This window comes from Rhinopithecus bieti, unplaced genomic scaffold (genome assembly GCF_001698545.2).
Source record: "Rhinopithecus bieti isolate Rb0 unplaced genomic scaffold, ASM169854v2 scaffold_44592, whole genome shotgun sequence".
In the NCBI taxonomy this organism is placed as follows: Eukaryota; Metazoa; Chordata; class Mammalia; order Primates; family Cercopithecidae; genus Rhinopithecus; species Rhinopithecus bieti.
The window spans coordinates 598,214-620,250 of NW_016818423.1; the positions used below are offsets into that span (position 1 = coordinate 598,214).

A 22,037-nucleotide genomic window follows, 5' to 3' on the forward strand; every position below is an offset into this window, starting at 1 on the left:
CGCGCCCGGCTCATTTAGTTTTAAGACATGTTATGTGCAGGCTGGGCACGGTGGCTCACACCTGTAATCCCAGCACTTGGGGAGGCTGAGGTGGGCAGATCACTTGAGGTCAAGAGTTTGAGACCAGCCTGACCAACATGGTGAAACCCCGTCTCTACTAAAAAAAAAAACCCAAAAATTAGCCAGGCGTGGTGGTGGGCGCCTGTAATTCCAGCCACTCAGGAGGCTGAGGCAGGAGTATCGCTTGAACCTGGGAGGCGGAGGTTGTAGTGCGCTGAGATCGCGCCATTCCACTCCAGCCTGGGCGACAAGAGCAAAATTCCATCTTAAAAATAAAAAGTTATGTGCTAGGCACTGGGCAAACAGCTATGAACAAAATAAACAATGGAGCTTGCTGTTCCAGTGGGAAAGGGGGAAGGGAAGAGAGAAGGTGAGAGAAAACAAGCAAAATATATACTTGGTGTCACGTGCTATAGAAAAAAAGAAGGGATGGACACGGTGGCTCATGCCTGTAATCTCAGCACTTTGGGAGGCCAAGGTGTGCGGATTGCTTGAGCTCAGGAGTGAAATCCTGTCTCTACAAAAAAATACAATACAATTAGGTATGGTGGTGTGTGTCTGTGGTCCCAGCTATTCAGGAGGCTGAGGCAGAAGGATTACTTGATCTCGGGTGGCGGAGGATGCAGTGAGCCAGTGGTCAACACAGAGAGATTCTGTCTAAAAAGAAAAAACAAAAAGAGAGAGAGAGAGAGAAGCAATGTGGGTTCCACAGTATGTGGTACTGCAATTTAAAATAGGGTGGTCAGGAAAACCCTCACTGAAAAAATTACATTTGGGCAAATATTAGCAGGAGCTGAATAGTAAACCATGTGAACATTTGGGAAGAGTAATCCCACAGGAAAGACAGCAAATGCAAAGGTCCTGGGGCAGAGGTTTGGAAGAGAGTGTAACTGAAGCCAAGTGAGCAATGAGAAATTGGTCAGAGAGGTAAAGGGAAAGAGGACAAATAATTTTAAGAATTTTGGTTTTTATTTTGGATGAAAGTAGAAAGCCACCAGAAAGTTTTCTGCAGAGTGTAATGTGATCTGTTGTTTAGAAGGATTCCTTTGGTTATTGGCTTGGTAACAGGTGCTGATACAAAGGCAGAAAGTGGAAGACCAGTTAGGGTCCCACTACAAAAACGCCAGATGAGATAATAACGGCTTAGGCCATGAGGCAGTGATGGGATGGTAGAAGTAGCAATTCTAGATCTATTTTGAGAACGGTGCCAGCAGGATTTATTGAGGAGATGAGAGGACACTCGTATTTCCTCGTCTGAGCCTAAACAGGGCATTAGAAGTGTGATCACTATTTCTATCTTACAAAAAATATAGTTAGGGGCATGGTTTCTCAGTTCAACATCTGTTTCTATCACGTACTTGATAAGTCTGTTTTTCCATCTGCAAAATGGGTTAATAACGTTCCTAACAGGCTGCTGCCAAGATCAATGGAAATTTCATATACAAAACACCTTAGTACAAGAGTCAATGAATGTCAGCCGCTATTCAGTTGTTAATAATACTAGTGCAGAGAAATAAAGGGAAAAGCAACTTGCCCAAAGTCCCAAAACGAGCCAACACCAATCATTTCCCTCTTTTCCTCCCTCCCTCATTCATTAATTCTACAAACTCTTCGGAATTTCTGTTCTATGCTACATCCATGTTAAAGTCAGGATGCTTAAGCCCGGGTCCGGGTTGTGAGCCCAAGGTTCTCAACTCTAATTCTAACGCTACCTCACAGGGCAGTCGAGAGGCTGAAAACCAGCGCCAAACGGGGGAACAAGTACGGAGCATCCGCAGGCTATGAGGCGCTTTTACAGTGTTGGTGTGCTTTAACTGTAGGTAGAAACTCTCGTTCTGCCCCGCGCAATGCGGGAAAGGGTCGGTGCCGGGTCACCAGATACAGCGCTCTGAGGGGAGGAAGATGAGCTGAGGGCCAAAGGCCGCCTGCTTCTTCACTTACCGCTTGCAGCAAAGCTCCCGGCGTCGCCTGCTGCTGCCCGGCTCCTGGGCCCGACCCCGCTCCCAGCAGCAACTCATGCCGCTGCCGCTTGACTGGAACCAGCGGCAACTCTGGGCCCTTACGCTTCTGTTGTTCTATCATGGCGGCAACCGGTCTCTTCAGCGCCGCCACTGACCGCGCTGCCCCCCTCAGGCGCCACGCAATTGGTTCCAGCTTAGTCCTTCCTCCACAACTTCCAGCTTGGAAGAACCAATCGGTTTTCAATATTCCCATTTGCACCGCCCCCGGATAGTCTCTTGTTATTGGGCATCTCTTTCTGACGTCATGAGAGTGCGATTCCAGGATTGGTGGACGGAGCTGGCGACCTCTCTAGGCGCGCTGGGTCTTGTGGGTGGAAACGCACTGGCTGACTGGGGTCGGCGTTTAGTTCAGCGCTGGGAGTCGGGTGCCTGGAGCTGACGCCTAGTACGTATGAGGAAGAGCTGGGTGGGTGGCTGCCGGAGTCTGGAGGCGACGCCTCGGTTGTGCAGTCTGAAGCTGCCCTTCTCAGCTGAGGGTGCTGATAGCAAGGGGTGGGAGGCGGGCCCCGAGTCCCCAGCTGTGGTAAGTAGTAGCATGGGCTCCCTTTCCGGGCGGGAGCGGAGCCTTCGGGTCTCTGGCGGCAAATCCCAGCCCCTGCGGCTCCCTTCTTCAAGAGCGCCCGTCGTGGCCAGTCCTGTGCCGGGCATTCCCAGGGAGAAAGGCCTGTGTCCCAACTTCCTCCGGTGCCCCATTTGGCCGAGGAGGCTGACTTGTTTCTGCCACTGATTTTGCAGTTTTTGATTAAGGCCTAGTCTATGCCCCCCTGAGAGAGACAATAATGAAGGAAATGTCCGACTCCTTCTCCAGAGCACAGTCGTGTTGAGAAATTTGAGACTCATGCTCATGAACGTGGTCATTGCGTCAGTCGTCCAGCTGATACTTATTTAGCAGCGCGTTGGGGGTGCGTCGTGAACCAGACACGGCCCCTACCCTCAGGGCGTTTAAGTCTGGTGGGGAAAACGTTAAACAATGACCTCACTAATACATGGAAATGCCTCCTAGTGCTGTTTGATGCTATGAGTGCCTGAAATAAGCAGGAAGGTTTTTCAGAGGAAAAGATGCCTGCTCTGGTAGCTGCAGGAAGAATTGTAATTAATTAAGTGAAGAGGTAAAGGCAGAACCTTCCATAGAGAACTACTTGTTCAGAGCCCTGAGGCACTTGGGAGGAAAAATGACTGAAAGCACAAAGAGCCAGTGTGACTGATACAAAGAGAATGAAGGGGAGTATGGTACAAGATGAAGCTGTACGTGATAGCGGTCAGACCTTGCAGGAATTTGTAGCTTTTATTTTAAAACGGATGGGATACCACTGAGCCGTCTTCCCCCAGTGGGGTGTGGTGGAAGAGGGGGCTTGATCTCTCAGGCTCAGTGGTGTGAACAGATTGGGGCTGGGGAAGCCCTAGTCGATATATGTGGACCACGTAGGATATGCAGTAATCCTGGTCAGAGATGTCAGTGAGGACTGAGATATGGGTGGAACTGCAGAGAATTGGACAGATTCTAGAGGTATATAGGAGGTAAAATGGGCGGAACTTGGTGAAGGGTTGATTTTAGTGAGTGAAGACGGGAGTCAAAGGTAACTCATAGGTTTCTGGCTTATGTAGTTGAATAGATGGTGGTACCATTCACTCACTATCACAGAATCCCCCAAGCTGGATAGGGAACACTAGAAGACGACTAGAGACCAGTTTTTTTTTTTTTTTTTTTTTTTTTTTTTTTGCGGGGAAGAGGTTCTTGCTCTGTTGCCCAGGCTGGAGTGCGGTGACACAATCTCGGCTCACTGCAACCTCCACCTCCCAGGTTCAAGCAATTCTCCTGCCTTAGCCTCCCCAGTAGCTGGGATTACAGTCGCCACTGCTGCGCCCGGCCAATTTTTGTATTTTTGTTGGAGATGGGATTCCACCGTATTGGCAAGGCTGGTCTCCAACTCCTGGTCTCAAGTGATCCACCTGCCTCGGCCTCCCAAAATTCTGAGATTACAGGCTTGCGCCACTGCTCCCAGCTGAGACCAGTTTTGATTGATTGATTGATTGTGTGGGGTCATTCATGACATCCAGGAGGCAGTTTGAAACACAGCTTTGTGCTCAGAAGAGAGATTTGTGTTGGGAATATAAAACTGGGGATAATTTGTATGTACGTGAATTGTGCCGTAGGTGTGGATAAGGTCACCTAAGTCAGAACCTTGACTAGTTCCAACATTTAATGGTGAAGAACAGGTGGATGAACCTACAGGAGATACAGAAGGAAGGAAGGAAGACTGGAGGAATGTTTCAGAAGCAAAAGAATGATTTGTGATAGAAACGTCTAGAATTTAATAACATGAAGATTGAAAAATATATTTTGGCTTTTATCATCATGGAGGTCATGGTAACGTTAGCAAGAGTTATTTTGTTGGTGTGATTGGGCAAAAAGCCAGATATGAGGCAAGGATTTGGACAAGAAAATGTAGGTAGTGAACCTACACAATATTTTTCATAGATATGATTGTAAAGAGGAGGAGAGGATGCGCTAACCGATGGGGATAAGGGATTATCCAGGATCCAATTGAGGATACAACTGAGAAATTTGAGAATATTGTAGAAGATTTGGAAGTCATTGTGGAGTGTGGGAGAGTGAGGTTACTAGAGAAATGTAGGATGCAAGGGAAAAAAATTAAAAACTTTTTTCCAGCATATTCAGTGGTTTAGTGCATACGTGGAGAAAACCTGTCTGGGTATGGCAAGGACATCGCTTGCTCAAGACACATTCTAACCTCTAATATGTCTTCTCTTACTGAAAAATCTGGAAAACTAAAAACCATTTTCTAGACTCCTTTGCATCTAAGGTGAAAATTGAATTTGGAACTGAGTTAAATGTGAAGAGAAGGAGGGTATGAGTCATCCAGTTTTGCTGCCAGTCATGGCAGTAAGTTCTCCAGTCAATAGCTCCCTGGTTTGGTGACTTGCTGCAGTAATAGCCATAACTTTCTTGGATTGTGGCAAAGGTGGTGTTATTTTGTGGTTTAGGTGTTGTTCCTGGAAGTTCTGCCAAAGTCTTTTATTGCAGTACATCCCTTTCTCCTTAAATGGGTTCTGTTGTCTGCAACTGTCCCTGACCAGGTTAGAGGTACTGCCAGACAGTAAACTATAAAGACAGAGTTAAAGGGAGTTTAGGGTGTTGTTGGAATGATGGGCTATGGAATCTAAGCTGGTTTGGAAGAAAACCGAAGAAAAAGGGGAGGGCTGATAGATTGAAAGAAAATAGAGGCCAATAAATCAGGGTTCTAATGAGGTCAAAGAACAGTATTCTCTGCTAGAGGATTTCTGTTTATCCTAAAAGGCTTACTCAGTTATCTGTTTAACTTCCCTATTTCCCCCAGACCCTCTTTCTCTTCCTAGCTACTACTTTTGTTTGTTTGTCTTGAGACAGGGTCTCTGTTGTCCAGGCTGATTGCAGTGGCGTGATTATGGCTCACTGTAGCCTTGACCTCCCAGGCTCCAGTGATCCTCCCACCTCAGCCTCTCCAGTAGGTGGGACTACAGGTATGCACCACCATGCCTGGCTAATTGTTGTATTTTTTGTGGAGATAAGGTCTTGCCATGTTGTCTAGGCTGGTCTCAAACTCCTGGCCTCAAGCGATCTTGCCGCCTTGGTCTCCCAATAGTGCTACGATTATAGGCATAAGCCACCATGCCTGGCCACCCAGCTTCTGCCTTAGCACTTATCACATTGCAGTATAATTGGTCACCATTATCCCTATCAGACTAGGAGGTCTTTGAGAACAGGGACCGTGTTGAAATGGGTGATTTAGGCCGGGCGCGGTGGCTCACTCCTGTAATCCCAGCACTTTGGGAGGCCAAGGCAGGTGGATCACCTAAGGTCAGAAGTTTAAGACCATCCTGACCAACATGGTGAAACCCTGTCTCTATTAAAAATACAAAAATTAGCTGAGCATGGTGGTGTATGGCTTTAATCCCAGCTACTTGGGAGGCTGAAGCAGGAGAATTGCTTGAACCTGGGAGGAGGTTGCAGTGAGCTAAGATCGTGCTATTGCACTTCAGCCTGGGTGACAAGAGTGAAACTCCATCTCAAAAAGAAAAAAAGAAAAAAAGGGTGGTTTAGTGGCAAGTGTGTGTGGCTCTTGGAATGGCCTAAGATTTGTCTCTTTCTTGCTATGTGGTTTTGGACAAGTTACTTCATTCCTGTAAAGTAGGATTACTTGCTTTGTAGAGGAGTTTTAAGGATTGAAAGCAGGTTTATAAAGTATTTTATATATAAACAACAATCAATAGCATACTGAATTGATCAATTAACAATGTAAATGGGGTAAAATTAAATACTTCACTATTTTAGTAGACAATTTCCATGTCTTACACTGTGCTAGGCATTGGAGATTTGGGGAGGAAGGATATGATGTGCAAGACAAGGGCATGCTTACAAGAATTCCACATTCTACAAAGGGAGAAAAAAAATGTCCCTAAAAATGATTTGAATCCCATCTCCATCATTCATATTTTACAATCTTGAACAAGTTTACTTAGCTTCTCTTGTGTCCTCATTTTTAAAATGGCAATGATAATTGCCTGTTTTATGGGATAGTCAAGAAGAGAATTATTGAATTTCATGAAGATAAATTTTTAAAAAGAAAATTAAGAGAAGTAAAGCTCTTAGATTAATACATGGCAGATGTGAAGCACTCAAATATTAGCTATTATAAGGCTTTGAAGAGATCTTAGGAATAATTGACTGAAAGAGTAGTGTTGGGTGGTAGAATAAGTGCTGATCCTGGGGTCTTGTACCAATGTTGCTAACTGTGAGCAGCCTTTGTCACATCACTTGGCTTCATTTTCAGTTGCATAAGAGTAATAGGTTTAATTATTTCCATAATTCCTTTAAGCTTTTGCATTTTCTGAGTTCATCTTTTGTGTATTTCCTGGCATTTTACTATTCCTCTTTCCTGCTTTTGGCTATTTTCTCAACAGGTCCATAACTGGAATTTGAAAGGAAGAAGCATCTATCTTACATGGTCACTCTAGAGTTTGGTGGGAGGGAGAAAACTTGGACCACCAGTTTGACATTTGGAAGTGTCCTGGCCGGGTGCAGTGGCTCACACCTGTAATCCTAACACTTTGGGAGGCTGAGGCTAGCGGATCATTTGAGGTCAGGAGTTTGAGACCAGCCTGGCCAACATGGTGAAACCCCATCTCTACTAAAAGTACGCAAATTAGCTGCGCATGGTGGTGCATGCCTGTAGTCCCTGCTACTCAGGAGGCAGAGGTGAGAGAATCGCTTGAATCCGGGAGGCGGAGGTTGCAGTGAGTCGAGATTGCACCACTGCACTCCAGCCTGGGCAACAGAGCAAGACTCCGTCTTAAAAAAGTAAAAATAAAAAAAAAAGTGTTACATCTGTTGATCTGTCCAACATATTAAATGGGACCTAGCTCCTCCTCCTTCTATATCCTTTAGACCATAAAGTGTTCCCCCCTCTTTCTCTACCTGTGCTTGGCATATAGTAAGGCTCATTTCACTCATTTAGAAAAACTGAGTACTTGTAGTATATCAGGAACACAAAATCAAATAAGAAATGGTCCTTAGTTTTAGTTTGAATGAATGGATCCGGACCTTGCTCGTCCTAGCCTCTTCCATTAATGATACCCACATTGCTTCCTCTAATGTTGGGACCTAGTTAGTGTTACAGCTATACTGTACAAAATTTAGATTTAGGCCGTGTATTAGCCCATTTTCACACTGCTCTAAAGAACTCCCTGAGACTGGGTAATTATAAAGGAAAAAGGTTTAACTGACTCACAGTTCTGCATCGCTTAGGAGTCCTCAGGAAACTTACATCTCATGGCGGAAGGTGAAGGGGAAGCAAGGCACAACTTATATGGTGTCAGAGGAGAGAGTGTGAGAGAGAGCAAGAGAAACTTTTAAGCCACATTTAAGCCAACAGATCAACAGATGGGACACTTTCTTTTTTATTTTTATTTTTTTAAGACAGAGTCTTGCTCTGTCGCCCAGGCTGGAGTACAGTGGTGCGATCTCGACTCACTGCAACCTCCTCCTCCCGGATTCAAGCGATTCTCTCACCTCTGCCTCCTGAGTAGCTGGGACTGCAGGCATGCACCACCATGCCTGGCTAATTTGTGTACTTTTAGTAGAGATGGGGTTTCACCATGTTGGCCAGGCTGGTCTCAAACTCCTAACCTCAAGTGATCCACTAGCCTCAGCCTCCCAAAGTGTTAGGATTACAGGTGTGAGCCACCGCACCCAGCCGGGACACTTCCAAATGTCAAACTGGTGGTCCAACTTTTCTCCCTCCCACCAAGTTCTAGAGTGACCATGTAAGATAGATGCTTCTTCCTTTCAAATTCCAGTCATGGACCTCATTTAAGCCATCAGATCTGTGAGAACTCCCTCACTATCATGAGAACAGCCTAGGGGAAACTGCCATGATCCAGTCACCTCCCACCAGTCCCACCCCCAGCATGTGGGGATTACAATTCAAGATGATATTTGGGTGAGGACACAAAGCCAAACCATATTAGATTGTGAATTCTTTTTGAGGTATAGTGCTTCAGAATGCAGGCTCTTGGCTGGGTACCATGGCTCATGCCTGTAATCTCAGCCCTTTGGAGGGCTGAGGCAGGAGGATTGCTTGAGCCAGGAGTTCAAGACCAGAATGGGCAACATAATGAGATCCTGTCTTAAAAAAAATTAGCCAAGCTCATTGGTGTGTTTCTGTCCCAGCTACATGGGAGGCTGAGGTGGGAGGATAGCTTGAACCCAGGAGGTCAAGGCTGCAGGGAGCCATGTTTGGACCATTGCACTGTGGCCTGGACAACAGAGTGAGACCCTGCCTCAGAACAAAAAACAAAACAAACTGTGCAGCCTCTGGAGTCATGATTCTGTCTCTGTTCATATCCTAGTATTTTTAATTAGCTTACTTTGCTCTCAATTCCAGCACAGCTTAAAGATAAATTAAAATTCCTTTAAATTCTTTAGGGTTCTAGTCAATTAGTACTCTTAAGTAACAAAATCTAAATCCAAACAAGCTGGAAAATGATAACAACAAAATCTTGACCAGGTCAGTAAGGTGACACATTAAATGAAGTTCCAAAAAGGCTATAAAGTGTCTGCCAATTTAATATTGTTCTTTAAACTTTTCCTTGCTTGGGGGATAAGAGGACAGGATGTGTAGGATTTTTTTCCCAGTTGCATGTATACTTTAAAAAATTTTTTTTGAAACAATCACAAAATTACGGAAGCAGGTACAGATAACATTTTTCTGAATTATTTGAGTTAAAATTGCTGACCCAATACTCCAACAGCCCTGAAAACTTGTTTTCCTACAAACAAGGACATTCTCCTCTATAGCCACAGTGTAATTACCAACATTATGAAATTAACATTGCATTACTTCTTTGATCCTCAGGCCCCACCTCTCGATGCTCAAGCTCTTACTGCCCATTCTGGGCTGCTCCAATGTGTGCCCTCATCACCCTACTCTTCCCTATATTACAGTTCTCTTTGGGGATTTCTTCCTCACACAACATAGACTCTGACCTCACTCTGGGCTACCATTTCTTCTCTTATATCCTTTACTTGCATCCCATACATTTCTTGCTCTGCCCCTTGTTTTGGAAAGAGGGTGGCTAGTAATTGGTCCCCTGTTGCTTCCCTATATAACACAGTTGTTTAAAACATTGAAGGAAAATGCTTTGTTCTGCGTTCAGAACTATTGCAAGGCAACTCCAAATGGTGTACCTCAATCCTTGTCAACTTACTGGCTCTTTTAAGTGTATGAATGTGGTCCTGTCTGACTATCTTAATGTTACATACACTCTTTTTTTTTTTTTTCTTTCTGAGACAGAGTCTCTGTTGCCCAGGGTGGAGTGGCACAATCTTGACTCACTGCAACCTCCACCTCCCATGTTCAAGCAGTTCTCCTGCCTCAGCCTCCCGAGTGGCTGGGATTACAGGTGCCCACCACAATGCCCGGCTAATTTTTGTATTTTTAGTAGAGATGGGGTTTCATTGTGTTGCCCAGGCTGTTCTTGAACTCCTAGGCTCTAGTGATCCACCCCCCTTGGCCTCCCAAAGTGCTGGTATTAACAGGTGTGAGCCACCATTCCTGACTTGATTATATATATATATATATTTTTTTTTTTTTTTTTTTTTTTTTTTTTTTTGAGATGGAGTCTCCGTTCGTCGCCCAGCTGGGAGTGCAGTGGGGTGCCATCTCGGCTCACTGCAAGCCTCCGCCTCCTGGGTTTCACGCATTTCCCTGCCCTCAGCTCTGAGTAGCTGGGATTACAGGCACCGGCCACCACACCTGGCTAATTTTTTGTATTTTTGGGAGAGACAGAGTTTCACCATGTTAGGATGGTCTTGATCTCCTGACCTCGTGATCCACCCACCTCGGCCTCCCAAAGTGCTAGGATTACAGGCGTGATCCACCATGCCCGGCTGTATACTCTTTAAAAAAAGTAGCAGAACTCTTCTTTTTTCCAAGTGAAATCTTACACAGCATTTCAATGTGTAAACTGGATCAAAGCAGAATACATTGTAACAGTAGGCACCCTTCCAGTAATTCTCACTCACTCCCCCTTTCATTGTGGCCCACCAAAAGGCTGGGATATTAACTGTGAATCAGTAATAATTGGCCTTTGCCTAATTACTGAGGAGAAGCTTCTACCCAACTGCTCTGAGTGGGACTTCCCCCAGCTCTCGTTTCTTTAGGGGTTCTACTCCCCCAGCCTTTGGTATGGAGGCTCACCTCTGGTTGGTTGACTTAGAGGCAGCCTCGTTGGTCTCGGACCTTGTGGTGACCTAGATATTTCAGAGTTGACTTTTTTTTTTTTTAATCTTTTTGAGACAGAGTTTCATTTTGTCGTCTAGGCTGGAGTACAGTGGTATGATCACTGCTCAGTGCACCCTCCATCTCTTGGGCTCAAGTGATCCTCCTGCCTCAGCCTCCTAAGTAGCTGGGACTATGGGCACGTGCCACCATGCCGAGCTAATTTATTTTATTTTTTGTATTTTTAGTAGAGATAGGGTTTTACTGTGTTGTCCAGGCTGGTCTGGAACTCATGACCTCAAGTGCTTAGCCTTCCAAAGTGCTGGAATACAGGCGTGAGCCACCATGCCCAGCCATAATTTTTTTTTTTTTTTAAGTATTTGTGTAGATGGGGTGTAGCTATGTTGCCCAGGCTGGCCTTGAACTTCTGGGCTCAAGCATTCCTTCCACCTTGGCCTTCCAAAGTGCTGGGATTACAGGCATGAGTTACTGTGCCTAGCCTGAAAGTTGACTTTTTAAGAATAAATTTGGATTAACTAAGGAGCCTCTGGGTAACCACGGTAGAACCCTAGGTTTCTACAGAATTTGAAAAAAGTTTTATATTCCATGTTTAAAAAATGACAACCATTTACTTTCCTGAAATTGTAAACCTGTTATAGTTATACCCCCTTGTTCATGGGGGATACATTCTAAGACCCCCATTGGATCCCTAAAATTGTGGCCACTGCTGAACCCAGTTGCTATCAATTGGAAAACGTTTCTGTTTGTATTTTCTACCCACAAATTTAATGCCTCTCCATCTTAACTAAGCACTTATCATACACTGTGGCTGTAACTTTAGCAGTTTGAGGTGTAACAGCAAAACTAACATGAATTTTTTTTCTTCCTCACAATTTCAGACATTGAGGACTCATTGTTACTATAGATCTTAGCAACCTTAGCATACAATTTTTTTCCCCTTGAGAACTTTCACTTTTTCACTTAAAGGAAGCGCTTTACAGCTTCTCTTTGGCGTACCGAAATTGCCAGCGTTACTACTCTGCTTTGTGGCCATTATTAAGTAAAGAAAGGATTATTTGAACACAAGCAGAGATACTTCAGCAGTCAGTCTGATAACCAAGATGGCTACTATGTGACTAATGGGCACTTAATATACACTAAGTGACTAGTGTATGCAGCATGGATACGCTGAACAAAGGGGATGATTCATATCCCAGATGGAACAGAGTGGGATGGCACAAGATTTCATCACACTAATAAGAACAACATAATAGTATTAAACTTATGAATTGTTTATTTCTGGAATTTTTCATTTGGTGTTTTTGGACCGTGGTAGACTGTGAGTAACTGCAACTGTGGAAAGTACAGCTGTGGATGGGGGGAGTACTGTACTGTTAGATTTCAGGCTTTCCCTCAAAAATGCATGCCAGTTTTTTTGAGATAAGGTCTCACTGTGTCGCCCAGGCTGGATTGCATTGGCGTGATCGTACCTCACTGCAGCCTTGATATCTCCTTAGCTCAAGTGATCCTCTTGCTTCAGCTTCCAAAGTAGCTGGGATTTTAGACTGATGTCACCACACCTGGCTGATTTTTTTCTTTTTTTCCTTTTTGGAGACAGAGTCTCACTTTGTCACCAGGCCAGACTGTAGTGGCACGATCTTGGCTCACTGTAGTCTCCGCCTCCTGGGTTCAAGCAATTCTCCTGCCTCAGCCTCCCAAGTACCTGAGACTACAGGCATGTGCCACTATGCCCAGCTAATTTTGTATTTTAGTAGAGATGGGGTTTCACCATGTTGGCCAGGATGGTCTCGATCTCTTGACCTTGTGATCCGCCCGTCTTGACCTCCCAAAATGCTGGGATTATAGGCGTGAGCCACCATGCCTGGCTGATTTTTTCTTTTTTAAAGTGGAGATAAAATCTTGCTGTGTTGTCCAGGCTGGTCTTGAACTCCTGGCCTCAAGTGATCCTCCTGCCTTAGCCTCCCAAAGTGCTGGGATTACAGTCCTGAGCCACTGCACCTGGCCCCAGTTTCCTTCTTGAAGAATTGCACGGGGTTTCTTAGGCCACTGTTCTACAGGAGTTGCAAATCTGGGAGCACTAAACCTAGCTTTTTATATGCTGATCACAGCAGAAGTCTGTAAGCAACAATGTAAGTTCATTTCTGCTTTTGACTTTTTTTTTTTTGAGACGGAATCTTGCTCTGTTGCCTAGGCTGGAGTGCAGTGGCCCAATCTTGGCTCACTGCAGCGTCCGCCTCCCCAGTTCAAGCGATTCTCCTGCCTCAGCCTCCAGCGTAGCTGGGATTACAGGTGCCCGCCATCATGCCTGGCTAATTTTTATTCTTTTTTTTTTTTTTGAGATGGAGTCTCACTGTGTCACCAGGCTGGAGTGCAGTGGCGCAATCTCGGCTCACTGCAACCTCTGCCTTCCAGGTTCAAGCAATTCCCCTGCCTCAGCCTCCCAAGTAGCTGGGACCACAGGTGTGCACCACCATGCCTGGCTCATTTTTTGTGTTTTAGTAAAGATAGGGTTTCACCATGTTGGCCCGGCTGGTCTCGAACTCCTGACCTCAGATGATCCACTTGCCTTGGCCTCCCAAAGTGCTGGGATTATAGGCGTGAGCCACTGCATCTGGCCTATGACCTTTGTGTATAGAGGAACAGATGATAGATTAAGATATTTGAAGTTAATTTAGATGTTTCAGCTGCTGGTGCCCCTGTGGATTCTGTATGTTTCAAGTATTGGAGGGATAATAAAAGTCTCCTGATAGAACTTGATACATTAATAACTTCTATTCTAGCATGTGAGATAAGGGATACTGGACAGAGGGAAGGGACAGGCTAGAGATGAGATTGTATTGCTATGAAATGGAAGAGGCAGGATTTAACCAGAATGTAAAACTTGGAATTAACCTGTTTATGAGCTATTTCTCAAGAACTGACGAATCTGCCTGTATTATCTCTGTGTACTTTAGTAAAGTAATAAAAAGATACTTTGGCTGACCTAAGCAGAAAAGGGCAAGTTTATTATAAGGATATAAGATTGTCTTATGGAACTTGAGGACAAGGGTGTTTCTGAGCTATGGGATAATACTAGAACAAGGGTTTGGATGTCCTGACAGAATTTTCTTTCATTTCTGTTTCAAGTGAAGCTGTCTACTTAATGGATGGTCATTGTCAATCAGGAATACTTACCAAAAGCAGGACATCAAATCATCCTCTGAAAGTGAAAGGAAGCAGTGAGGGTTGAGGAGAGAAGAAAGTATTTACCTGTGAAAACACAAGAAAAATAATTTCAGGTCTTACTGGTGTCAAGTGTAATTGGGAGGAAAGAGAACTGAGGATGGGAGGAAAGAGAACTGAGGATAGTACCATTAGATTTATCTTGGCAGTGATTTATCCAACAGAGTAAAGAGGCATGTTTAAGAGCTGCTAGATTGCTGGTTTCCTCTCTGTTTAAAATCAGGAGACTGAGCAAGATTATCTCTAAGGTAAGTATCCAAAGCTGTAAGTTTTGCTACTTAGGCAGCATCAGCGTCACCTAGTAGCTGGTTGAAAATGCGTTATCTCAGGTAACACCTCAGACTGACTGAACTGCGATCTGCATTTTCAATAATTTAGATATAGTTAAATAAATTTGGTACATCCAACAATGGATTATTAGGTAGGTGTTAACAAAAAGTTGTGGATGTGTATGAATTGCTATAAGAAAATGGTAATGATTTCATGATTGCATTAAAAAACCACTTCTACATATAAAAAAAAAACTAAGACTATAAATCAAATTGAATTACAGATGATTTCATTTTCTTTCATTTTCTTTATTATTCATGTATTAGCTGAATTTTTTTTATTATCTGAACTTTTACAGTGTGTATGTGTGTTTTAATTTTATGAAGAAAAAAAATGTAAGACCTTTTCTCTTTGAAGTCATTTCAGATTTAACACACCTAGCATAGTAGTTAAGAGAATGGACTCTGGTGTCAGCCAGTTGGACTCCCTATTTCCTGGATTTTTGACATGCTTAGTAATTTGACTTTTGGAGCCTTTGTTCTCTCATCTGTATAATATAATAGTAATAGAACCTACATTTTAAGAGTTTTGAGAATTTTTTTGTTTTGTTTTGTTTTGTTTTTGAGATGGAGTTCACTCTGTTCCCCGGGCTGGAGTGCAGTGGCGTGATCTCAGCTCACTGCAGCCTCCGCCTCCCCGGTTTAAGTGATTCTCCTGCCTCAGCCTCCCAAGTAGCTGGGACTACAGGCACCCGCCACCATTCCTGGCTCATTTTTGTATTTTTAGTAGAGATTGGATTTCGCCATGTTGGCCAGGCTGGTCTGGAACTGCTGACCTCAGGGGATCCTCCCACCTCAGCTCCCACAGTGCTGGGATTACAAGTGTGAGCCACCACACCCAGCCTGAGTTTTGAGAATTAAATGAGATTGCATGTCTAGTGCTTGGCACAGTGCCTGGACATAGTAAGTGCTCCATTAATGTTTTTATTTCTGTTATTCCATTTTTTTGAGATCTGGTCAAACATCTTCTTTTCCCACTCTCCCCCAAAATTCTTCCCCTGGCAAAAAAATAGCAAAAATAGCAATTTAAAAAACCAAACACAACAAAATCAGTAGCGTAATAGCCTTGGGTAAGTAACAAATTGTTAAGAAATAGGATCAAGGTTTCCAAAATTCCCCACAATTAGAATAAACAAAAGAGATTTGGATAAAAGTGTATAGTGTTAAACCTAGTGGTATTATTCTGTAGAGAATAGCTGTGGATTATGTGCATATTCATTTCTTTAATGCAGATATCTAATTGGTGTCTAATTTCTTTATGACAGGACACTTGTGTTAGCTTTAATAGAAGAGAAATGGAGGAGCCATAGAATACTAAGGATGAATTCAGGAAGGCCTGAGACCATGGAAAACTTGCCTGCTCTCTACACTATTTTCCAAGGAGAGGTATATTCTTTTGTGCTTTGAAAACTCACCATTTATGTTAAGAATAGTTTGAGGGTGACAACTGGGTTTGATGTTCCTGTCCGCTTAAGTCTGTCTCGAGCATTACAACTTAAATGGGAAGGGCCAACGGAACATGTGGCAATCATATGTGCCTTCTCTAAGCTCCAGATATTTAAGTGTGTAGTTGACATCGTCAGTGGAATACCAGCATGTCTAATTTATGTTTTAAAATTAATTTATTTTTTCACTGCTGTGGTTTGAATGCGTCCCCTAAAAAGCATGTTTCGGAAACTTAATCTCTAGTGCATCAACGTTGGGAGGTAAGGCCTAGTAGGAGGTATTTAGGTCATGAGGGCTCCACCTCCTGAATGGATTAATGCCAATTATTGAAAGACTTGAGGCTGTGAGTTTGATCTCTTTCTCTCCTTCTTTTTTTTTTTTTAATTTTAATTTTAATTTAATTTTTATTTTTATTTTTATTTTTTTGAGACGGAGTCTCGCTCTGTCGCCGAGGCTGGAGTGCAGTGGCCGGATCTCGGCTCACTGCAAGCTCCGTCTCCTGGGTTTACGCCATTCTCCTGCCTCAGCCTCCCGAGTAGCTGGGACTACAGCGCCCGCCCACGTCGCCCGTCTAGTTGTTTTTTGTATTTTTTAGTAGATGACGGGGTTCACCGTGTTAGCCAGGATGTCTCGATCTCCTGACTTGTGATCCGCCCGTCTTGCCTCCCTAAGTGCTGGGATTATAGGCTTGAGCCACCGCGCCCGGCCCTTCTTTTTTATTTTTATTTTTTGAGACGGAGTCTCGCTCTGTCGCCCAGGCTGGGGTACAGTGGCCAGATCTCAGCTCACTGCAAGCTTCACCTCCTGGGTTCACGCCATTCTTCTGCCTCAGCCTCCCTAGTAGCTGGCACTACAGGCGCCCGCCACCTTGCCCGGCTAGTTTTTTGTATTTTTTAGTAGAGACAGGGTTTCACCGTGTTAGCCAGGATGGTCTCGATCTCCTGACCTCGTGATCCACCCGTCTCGGCCTCCCAAAGTGCTGGGATTTCTTTCTCTCCTTCTTACCCTCTTACCTTCCACCATGGGATGACACAAGAAGAAGATTCTTGCCAGATGCTGGCACCTTGCTCTTGGACTTTCCAACCTTCAGAACTATAAGCCAAATAAATTTCAGTTCTTTATAAACTATCAAGTCTCTGGTATTCTTTTAAAGTAACACAGAACATACCAAGACACTCAACAAATTGTTTCTCTTCTAGACGTTTTCACCTCAACAAATAGAACCACTGTCCTGCAGGTTCCCAGACTACACATCTGGCCATCATCCTTGAGTTCTCTTCTTGATTTGATTTTGATTTTCCCTCCCACTCTTGTCTGTTTGCAAGTCCTAATTATATCTGTGGTCTGTGTACTTCTTTATCCCCAGGCACCCTATTAGTTAAAACTCTCCATCTTTTGCCTCGTCTTTACTGGGATCCCTGCTTCATTGTAGCTCCTCTCCAGTCTGTTCTTCACATTGCAACTAGCATAAGATTTTTTTTTAAATTCTTTTTAAAAAATTGAGATGGTGCCGGGTGCGGTGGTTCACGTCTGTAATCCTAGCACTTTGGGAGGCCGAGGTGGGCGGATCACGAGGTCAGGAGATCGAGACCATCCTGGCTAACACGGTGAAACCTTGTCTCTACTAAATATACAAAAAATTAGCCAGGCGAGGTGGTGGGCGCCTGTAGTCCCAGCTACTCGGGAGGCTGAGGCAGGAGAATGGCGTGAACCTGGGAGGTGGAGCTTGCCGTGAGCCGAGATTGCGCCCCTGCACTCCAGCCTGGGCAACACAGTGAGACTCCGTCTCAAAAAAGAAAAAATTGAGATGGGGTCTCACTATGTTGCCCAGGCTGGTCTCAAACTCCTGGGCTTAAGTGATAATTCCCACTTCAGCCTCCCAAAGTCCTGGGGTTATAGGCATGAGCCACTGTGCTTGGCCTAGAATAAGATTTTTAAAGTAGGTTGGACATTTTGCTTTCTCACAGCCCTTCAGAAGCTTCTCATTACAATTGAATACAGACATGGACCTTCCACAGCTTGCCGCTGCGTGCTCTCACAATGTTGTTTGTTCTGCCCTGCTCATAGTCAAGACACACTGGCCTCCTTAATAGCTTTGAACAGTCTGAGTTCTTGCTGTCTCTTTAGGATTTTTGCACATGCTGTTTTTTTTTTGTTTTTTTTTTTTTGGTCTGTGCTGCTATAACAAAATACCCGAGATTGGGTAATTTATAAAGAACAGAAATTTATTTCTCACGGTTCTGGAGGCTGGGAAATCTAAGATCAAGTTCTCAGCAGATTTGGTGTCTGATGAAGACTACTCTCTGTTTCCAAAATGGCACCTTTCTGCTGCATCCTCTGGAGGGAAGAAATGCTGCGTCCTCACATGACGGAAGGGGCAGAAGGAGTGAACTCACCCTTTCGAGCCCTTTTATGAGGCGTTCATCCATTCATGAGGGCAGAGCCTAAAGGCCCTACCTCTTGATACCATTGAATTAGGGATTAGGCTTCAAAGTGAATATTGGAGAAATACCAAAGTTGATGTTGAACTTTAGTCCCCAACGTGAGGGTATTAAGAGGTGGTATTAAGAAGTATTAATCACTTGGGAAGTGGTTAAATCATGAAGGCTCTGCCCTTGTAAATGTGATTAATGCCCTTATAGAAGAGGCTACAGAGAGCTGCCTGGCCCCTCCATTCCTTCTACTGTGGGAAGACACAGCATTTATCACCTCCAAAGGACACAGGGATAAGGCACCATCTTGGAAGCAGACAGTGAGCCCTTATCAAACACAGAATCTGCTGGCACCTTGAACTTGAACTTCCCAGCCTCTAGAACTGTGAGAAATAAATTTCTATGGTATTTTGTTATAGCAGCACAAACAGACTAAGACATTCTTCCTTTTAACTACCCACTTTTCCATCATCTTGTATTCATCTTTTAGGTCTCAGCCCTAATATTGTCTCCTCAGAAATTTTTTTGCCCATCGTAAATAAATAGGTTCACACTGTATTTAATTATATACTTGTTTGATGTCTATCTTCCTCACAAGACACTAAGCTCCATGAGGGCAGGGTTCTGTCTGTTTTGTTGTATATCTCAATCTTAGGTGGATGGGTAGAAGATAGTAAGTGTTTGATACATCTTTGATGACTGAATGAACTATCCTTTGGTAGAGAAGGCATTATATTTGTTTCAAGAGCAGAGGCTTTGAAACCAGACAAAATCGGGATTCTAGTCCCAGCTCTTTTGCTTACTATGTGAGCCTTTAAGGTGTCACTTAATGTCTTTGAGCCTCAGTTTTCTTGTTTGTTAAATGGAGATTCCATTTATTCACAGTAATTCTCTTCCATAGAATTACTGTGATGGTTAAATAAGCTATCATCTATAAAAATACAATGCCTGAGATATAGTAGGAATTAATTAATGTTGGCTCCCTCCTCTTGAAGTGAAAGTAAAGCCAAAAAATTGTTTTCAGTGTTTTATAAGAGCATGTAGTTTTTTTTTTTTTGAGAGGGAGTTTTGCTCTTGTTGCCCAGGTTGGAGTGCAATGGTGCGATCTTGGCTCACTGCAGCTGCTCACTGCAGCCTCTGCCTCCCGGGTTCAAGCAGTTCTCCTGCCTCAGCCTCCTAAGTAGCTGGGATTACAGGCGCCCACCACCACACCCAGCTAAATTTTGTACTTTTAGTAGAGACAGGGTTTCACCATGTTAGCCAGGCTAGTCTCCTGAACTCAGGTGATCCACCCGCCTCAGCCTCCCAAAGTGCTGGGATTACAGATGTGAGCCACTGGGCTCTTTTTTTTTTTTTTTTTTTTTTTTTAAGACAAGGTCGCACTTTGTTGCCCAGACTGGACTGCAGTGGTGTGATTTGGCTCACTGCAACCTCCACCTCCTGGGTTTTAAGTGATCCTCCCACTCAGCCCCCAAGGTAGCTGGGACTACAGGCACACATCACCACACCTGGCTAATTTTTCTGTAGACAAGGTTTCACTATGTTGTCCAGGCTGGTCTTGAACTCCTGACCTCAAGCGATCTGCCCGCCTCGGCCTCCCAGAGTGCTGGGATCAGGTGTAAGCCATTGCAACTGGCCTGAGCCGGTAGTATTTTAATGTTATCATTTATGCTTGATATTCATACTTGGTATTCATACTTGCTTTGTATGGTTGACCGAAGTTTTACCTCCTAATAATGTGAGGTCTTAGAGGACAGACTTTGTGACTGTCAGTCAGTTATAGATAATTGTGGCTCTTGACTTCTGTTAAGTTGATCCCAACTTGTAATATAACAGTCAAGATACAAAGGATAATACCATTTTAACAAATAGCAAACAACTCTGCTCTTTAAAGCCTCTGTCCTTTTTCTTTATGGCTCATGGTATCCCCAGAGGTTAGTAAGATACCAGAGCTCAGAAGAAGGAAGTGTAGCACTGGAGGTGAAACTGATTTTTCTGATCATGAAGCCCTCACTCATCAGGTACTGCACAAAAGAAAGGGAAGAACACTCTGCTCTCCACAGAATAACTCGGATTTCTAAAGTGGATCCTAACGTACAGCTCGCCCTTCCTTCCTCCCCTCCCCTCCCTCCCTTCCTTTCTTCCTTCCTTCCTTTCCTCTCCTCCCTCCCTTTTTTTTTTTTTTTTTTTTTTTTTTTTTTTTTTTTGGATAGAGTCTCGCTCTGTCGCCCAGGCTGGAGTGCAGTGGCGTGGGGCAATCTTGGCTCACTGCAACCTCCACCTCCCGGATTCAAGTGATTCTCCTGCCTCAGCCTCCGGAGTAGCTGGAACTACAGGCGTCAGCCACCACGCCCAGCTAATTTTTTGTATATTTTTAGTAGAGACAGAGTTTTGCCATGTTGGCCAGGCTGATTTCAAACTCCTGACCTCAGGTGATCCGCCCACCTCAGCCTTCGAAAGTGCTGGGATTACAGGCGTGAGCCACTGTGCCTGGCCACCTACAGCTTTTTCTTATATGAGATGGAGCTTGAATTAGTGTGGGTTTTATATATTACTATCAAGGATGGATGGTCTTTAGGAATGCTCAGAGAGAACTTTATAGTTCTAACTTACTATTTCCGTAGCACATTTTGAAAAGGGATGGTTTAGAAGTGACTTGGAGTTAGGAAAAGAGAAATATGATAAATTGGAACGAAGAAACTTTTCAAAATATTCATCCAATGAACATTTAATGAGTACCCAATATTTACAAAGAAGAGGAGTTACATTAAAATTAAAAAAAAAATGTGTAAGCCTAATCTATACTAGCACTTTCATACATTCTGTGTTATTTAATCTCTCTAAAGAAATTGTTAACTCTATTTGATAGATAAAGAGACTCTTCTCAGAAGTTAAGTAATTGCCCATTGGTTAATAAATGGCAAAGCTAGGATTCTAAATCAGATCCTCTTTCCAAGTTTACTTTCTGCTAAACTGTAGCTGGGGTTGTCCAAGTATACATAAATGTATGGAGGGACCAAAAAGACCCATAAGAGAATTCTTTTTTTTTTTTTTTTTTGAGACGGGGCCCGGCCCAGTCCCCTAGGCTGGGGGGCGGGGGTGCCATCTCGGCTCACTGCAAGCTCCGCCTCCCGGGTTCACGCCATTCTCCTGCCTCAGCCTGCCAAGTAGCTGGGACTACAGGCGTCTGCCGCCATGCCCGGCTAATTTTTTGCATTTTTAGTAGAGACGGGTTTTCACCGTGTTAGCCAGGATGGTCTCGATCTCCTGACCTCGTGATCCACCCACTTCGGCCTCCCAAAGTGCTGGGATTACAGGCGCATGCCACCACATCTAGCTTATTTTTGTATTTTTAGTAGAGATGGGTTTTCACCATGTTGACCAGGCTGGTCTCGAACTCCTGACCTCAAGTGATCCATCTGCCTTGGCCTCCCAGAGTGCTGGGATTATAGGCATGAGGCACCACACCCAACCAAGAGAATTCTTTTGACTGAATTGAGTTATAGGAGGAATATAGATAAATTTGGTGGTTCTACGGTCATTTGTTGGTACACCTCTGTTACAGCATTTATCCTAGTCTGTCTTGTATTATTATTACTTGTATGTGTCTCTCACCACTACTATATTGTGAGTTACTGTAGAGCAGAGGCCATGATTTTCTCCTATGTCTTGGTAACTACTTCAAATTCATTTAAAATGACTGGGCATCCCTTTTTTAAAGTTGTC

General features: G+C 44.0%; 2 protein-coding genes across 6 annotated transcripts in view; one reads left to right on the top strand and one right to left on the bottom strand.

The window, feature by feature from the left end:
* Nucleotides 1-2,237, bottom strand: part of SNRNP40 (small nuclear ribonucleoprotein U5 subunit 40) — a 42,156-nt gene extending 39,919 nt beyond the window's left edge. For both annotated transcript variants that reach the window (XM_017857053.1, XM_017857054.1), the window contains exon 1: nt 2,002-2,237. In XM_017857053.1, coding sequence (XP_017712542.1) covers nt 2,002-2,142 — 141 coding nt within the window. In that variant the 5' untranslated portion in view covers nt 2,143-2,237. The remainder of the gene's footprint in view (nt 1-2,001) is intronic.
* A 122-nt stretch (nt 2,238-2,359) lies between these two features.
* ZCCHC17 (zinc finger CCHC-type containing 17) overlaps nt 2,360-22,037 on the top strand; it is a 71,152-nt gene continuing 51,474 nt past the window's right edge. For 2 of the 4 annotated variants that reach the window (XM_017857055.1, XM_017857057.1), the window contains exons 1-2: nt 2,360-2,466; nt 15,699-15,819. In XM_017857055.1, the coding sequence (XP_017712544.1) occupies nt 15,754-15,819 (66 nt within the window). In that variant the 5' untranslated portion in view covers nt 2,360-2,466; nt 15,699-15,753. Of the gene's footprint in view, nt 2,605-15,698; nt 15,820-22,037 lie in introns of all 4 variants that reach the window. The other 2 variants (XM_017857056.1, XM_017857058.1) reach the window with 2 other exon arrangements.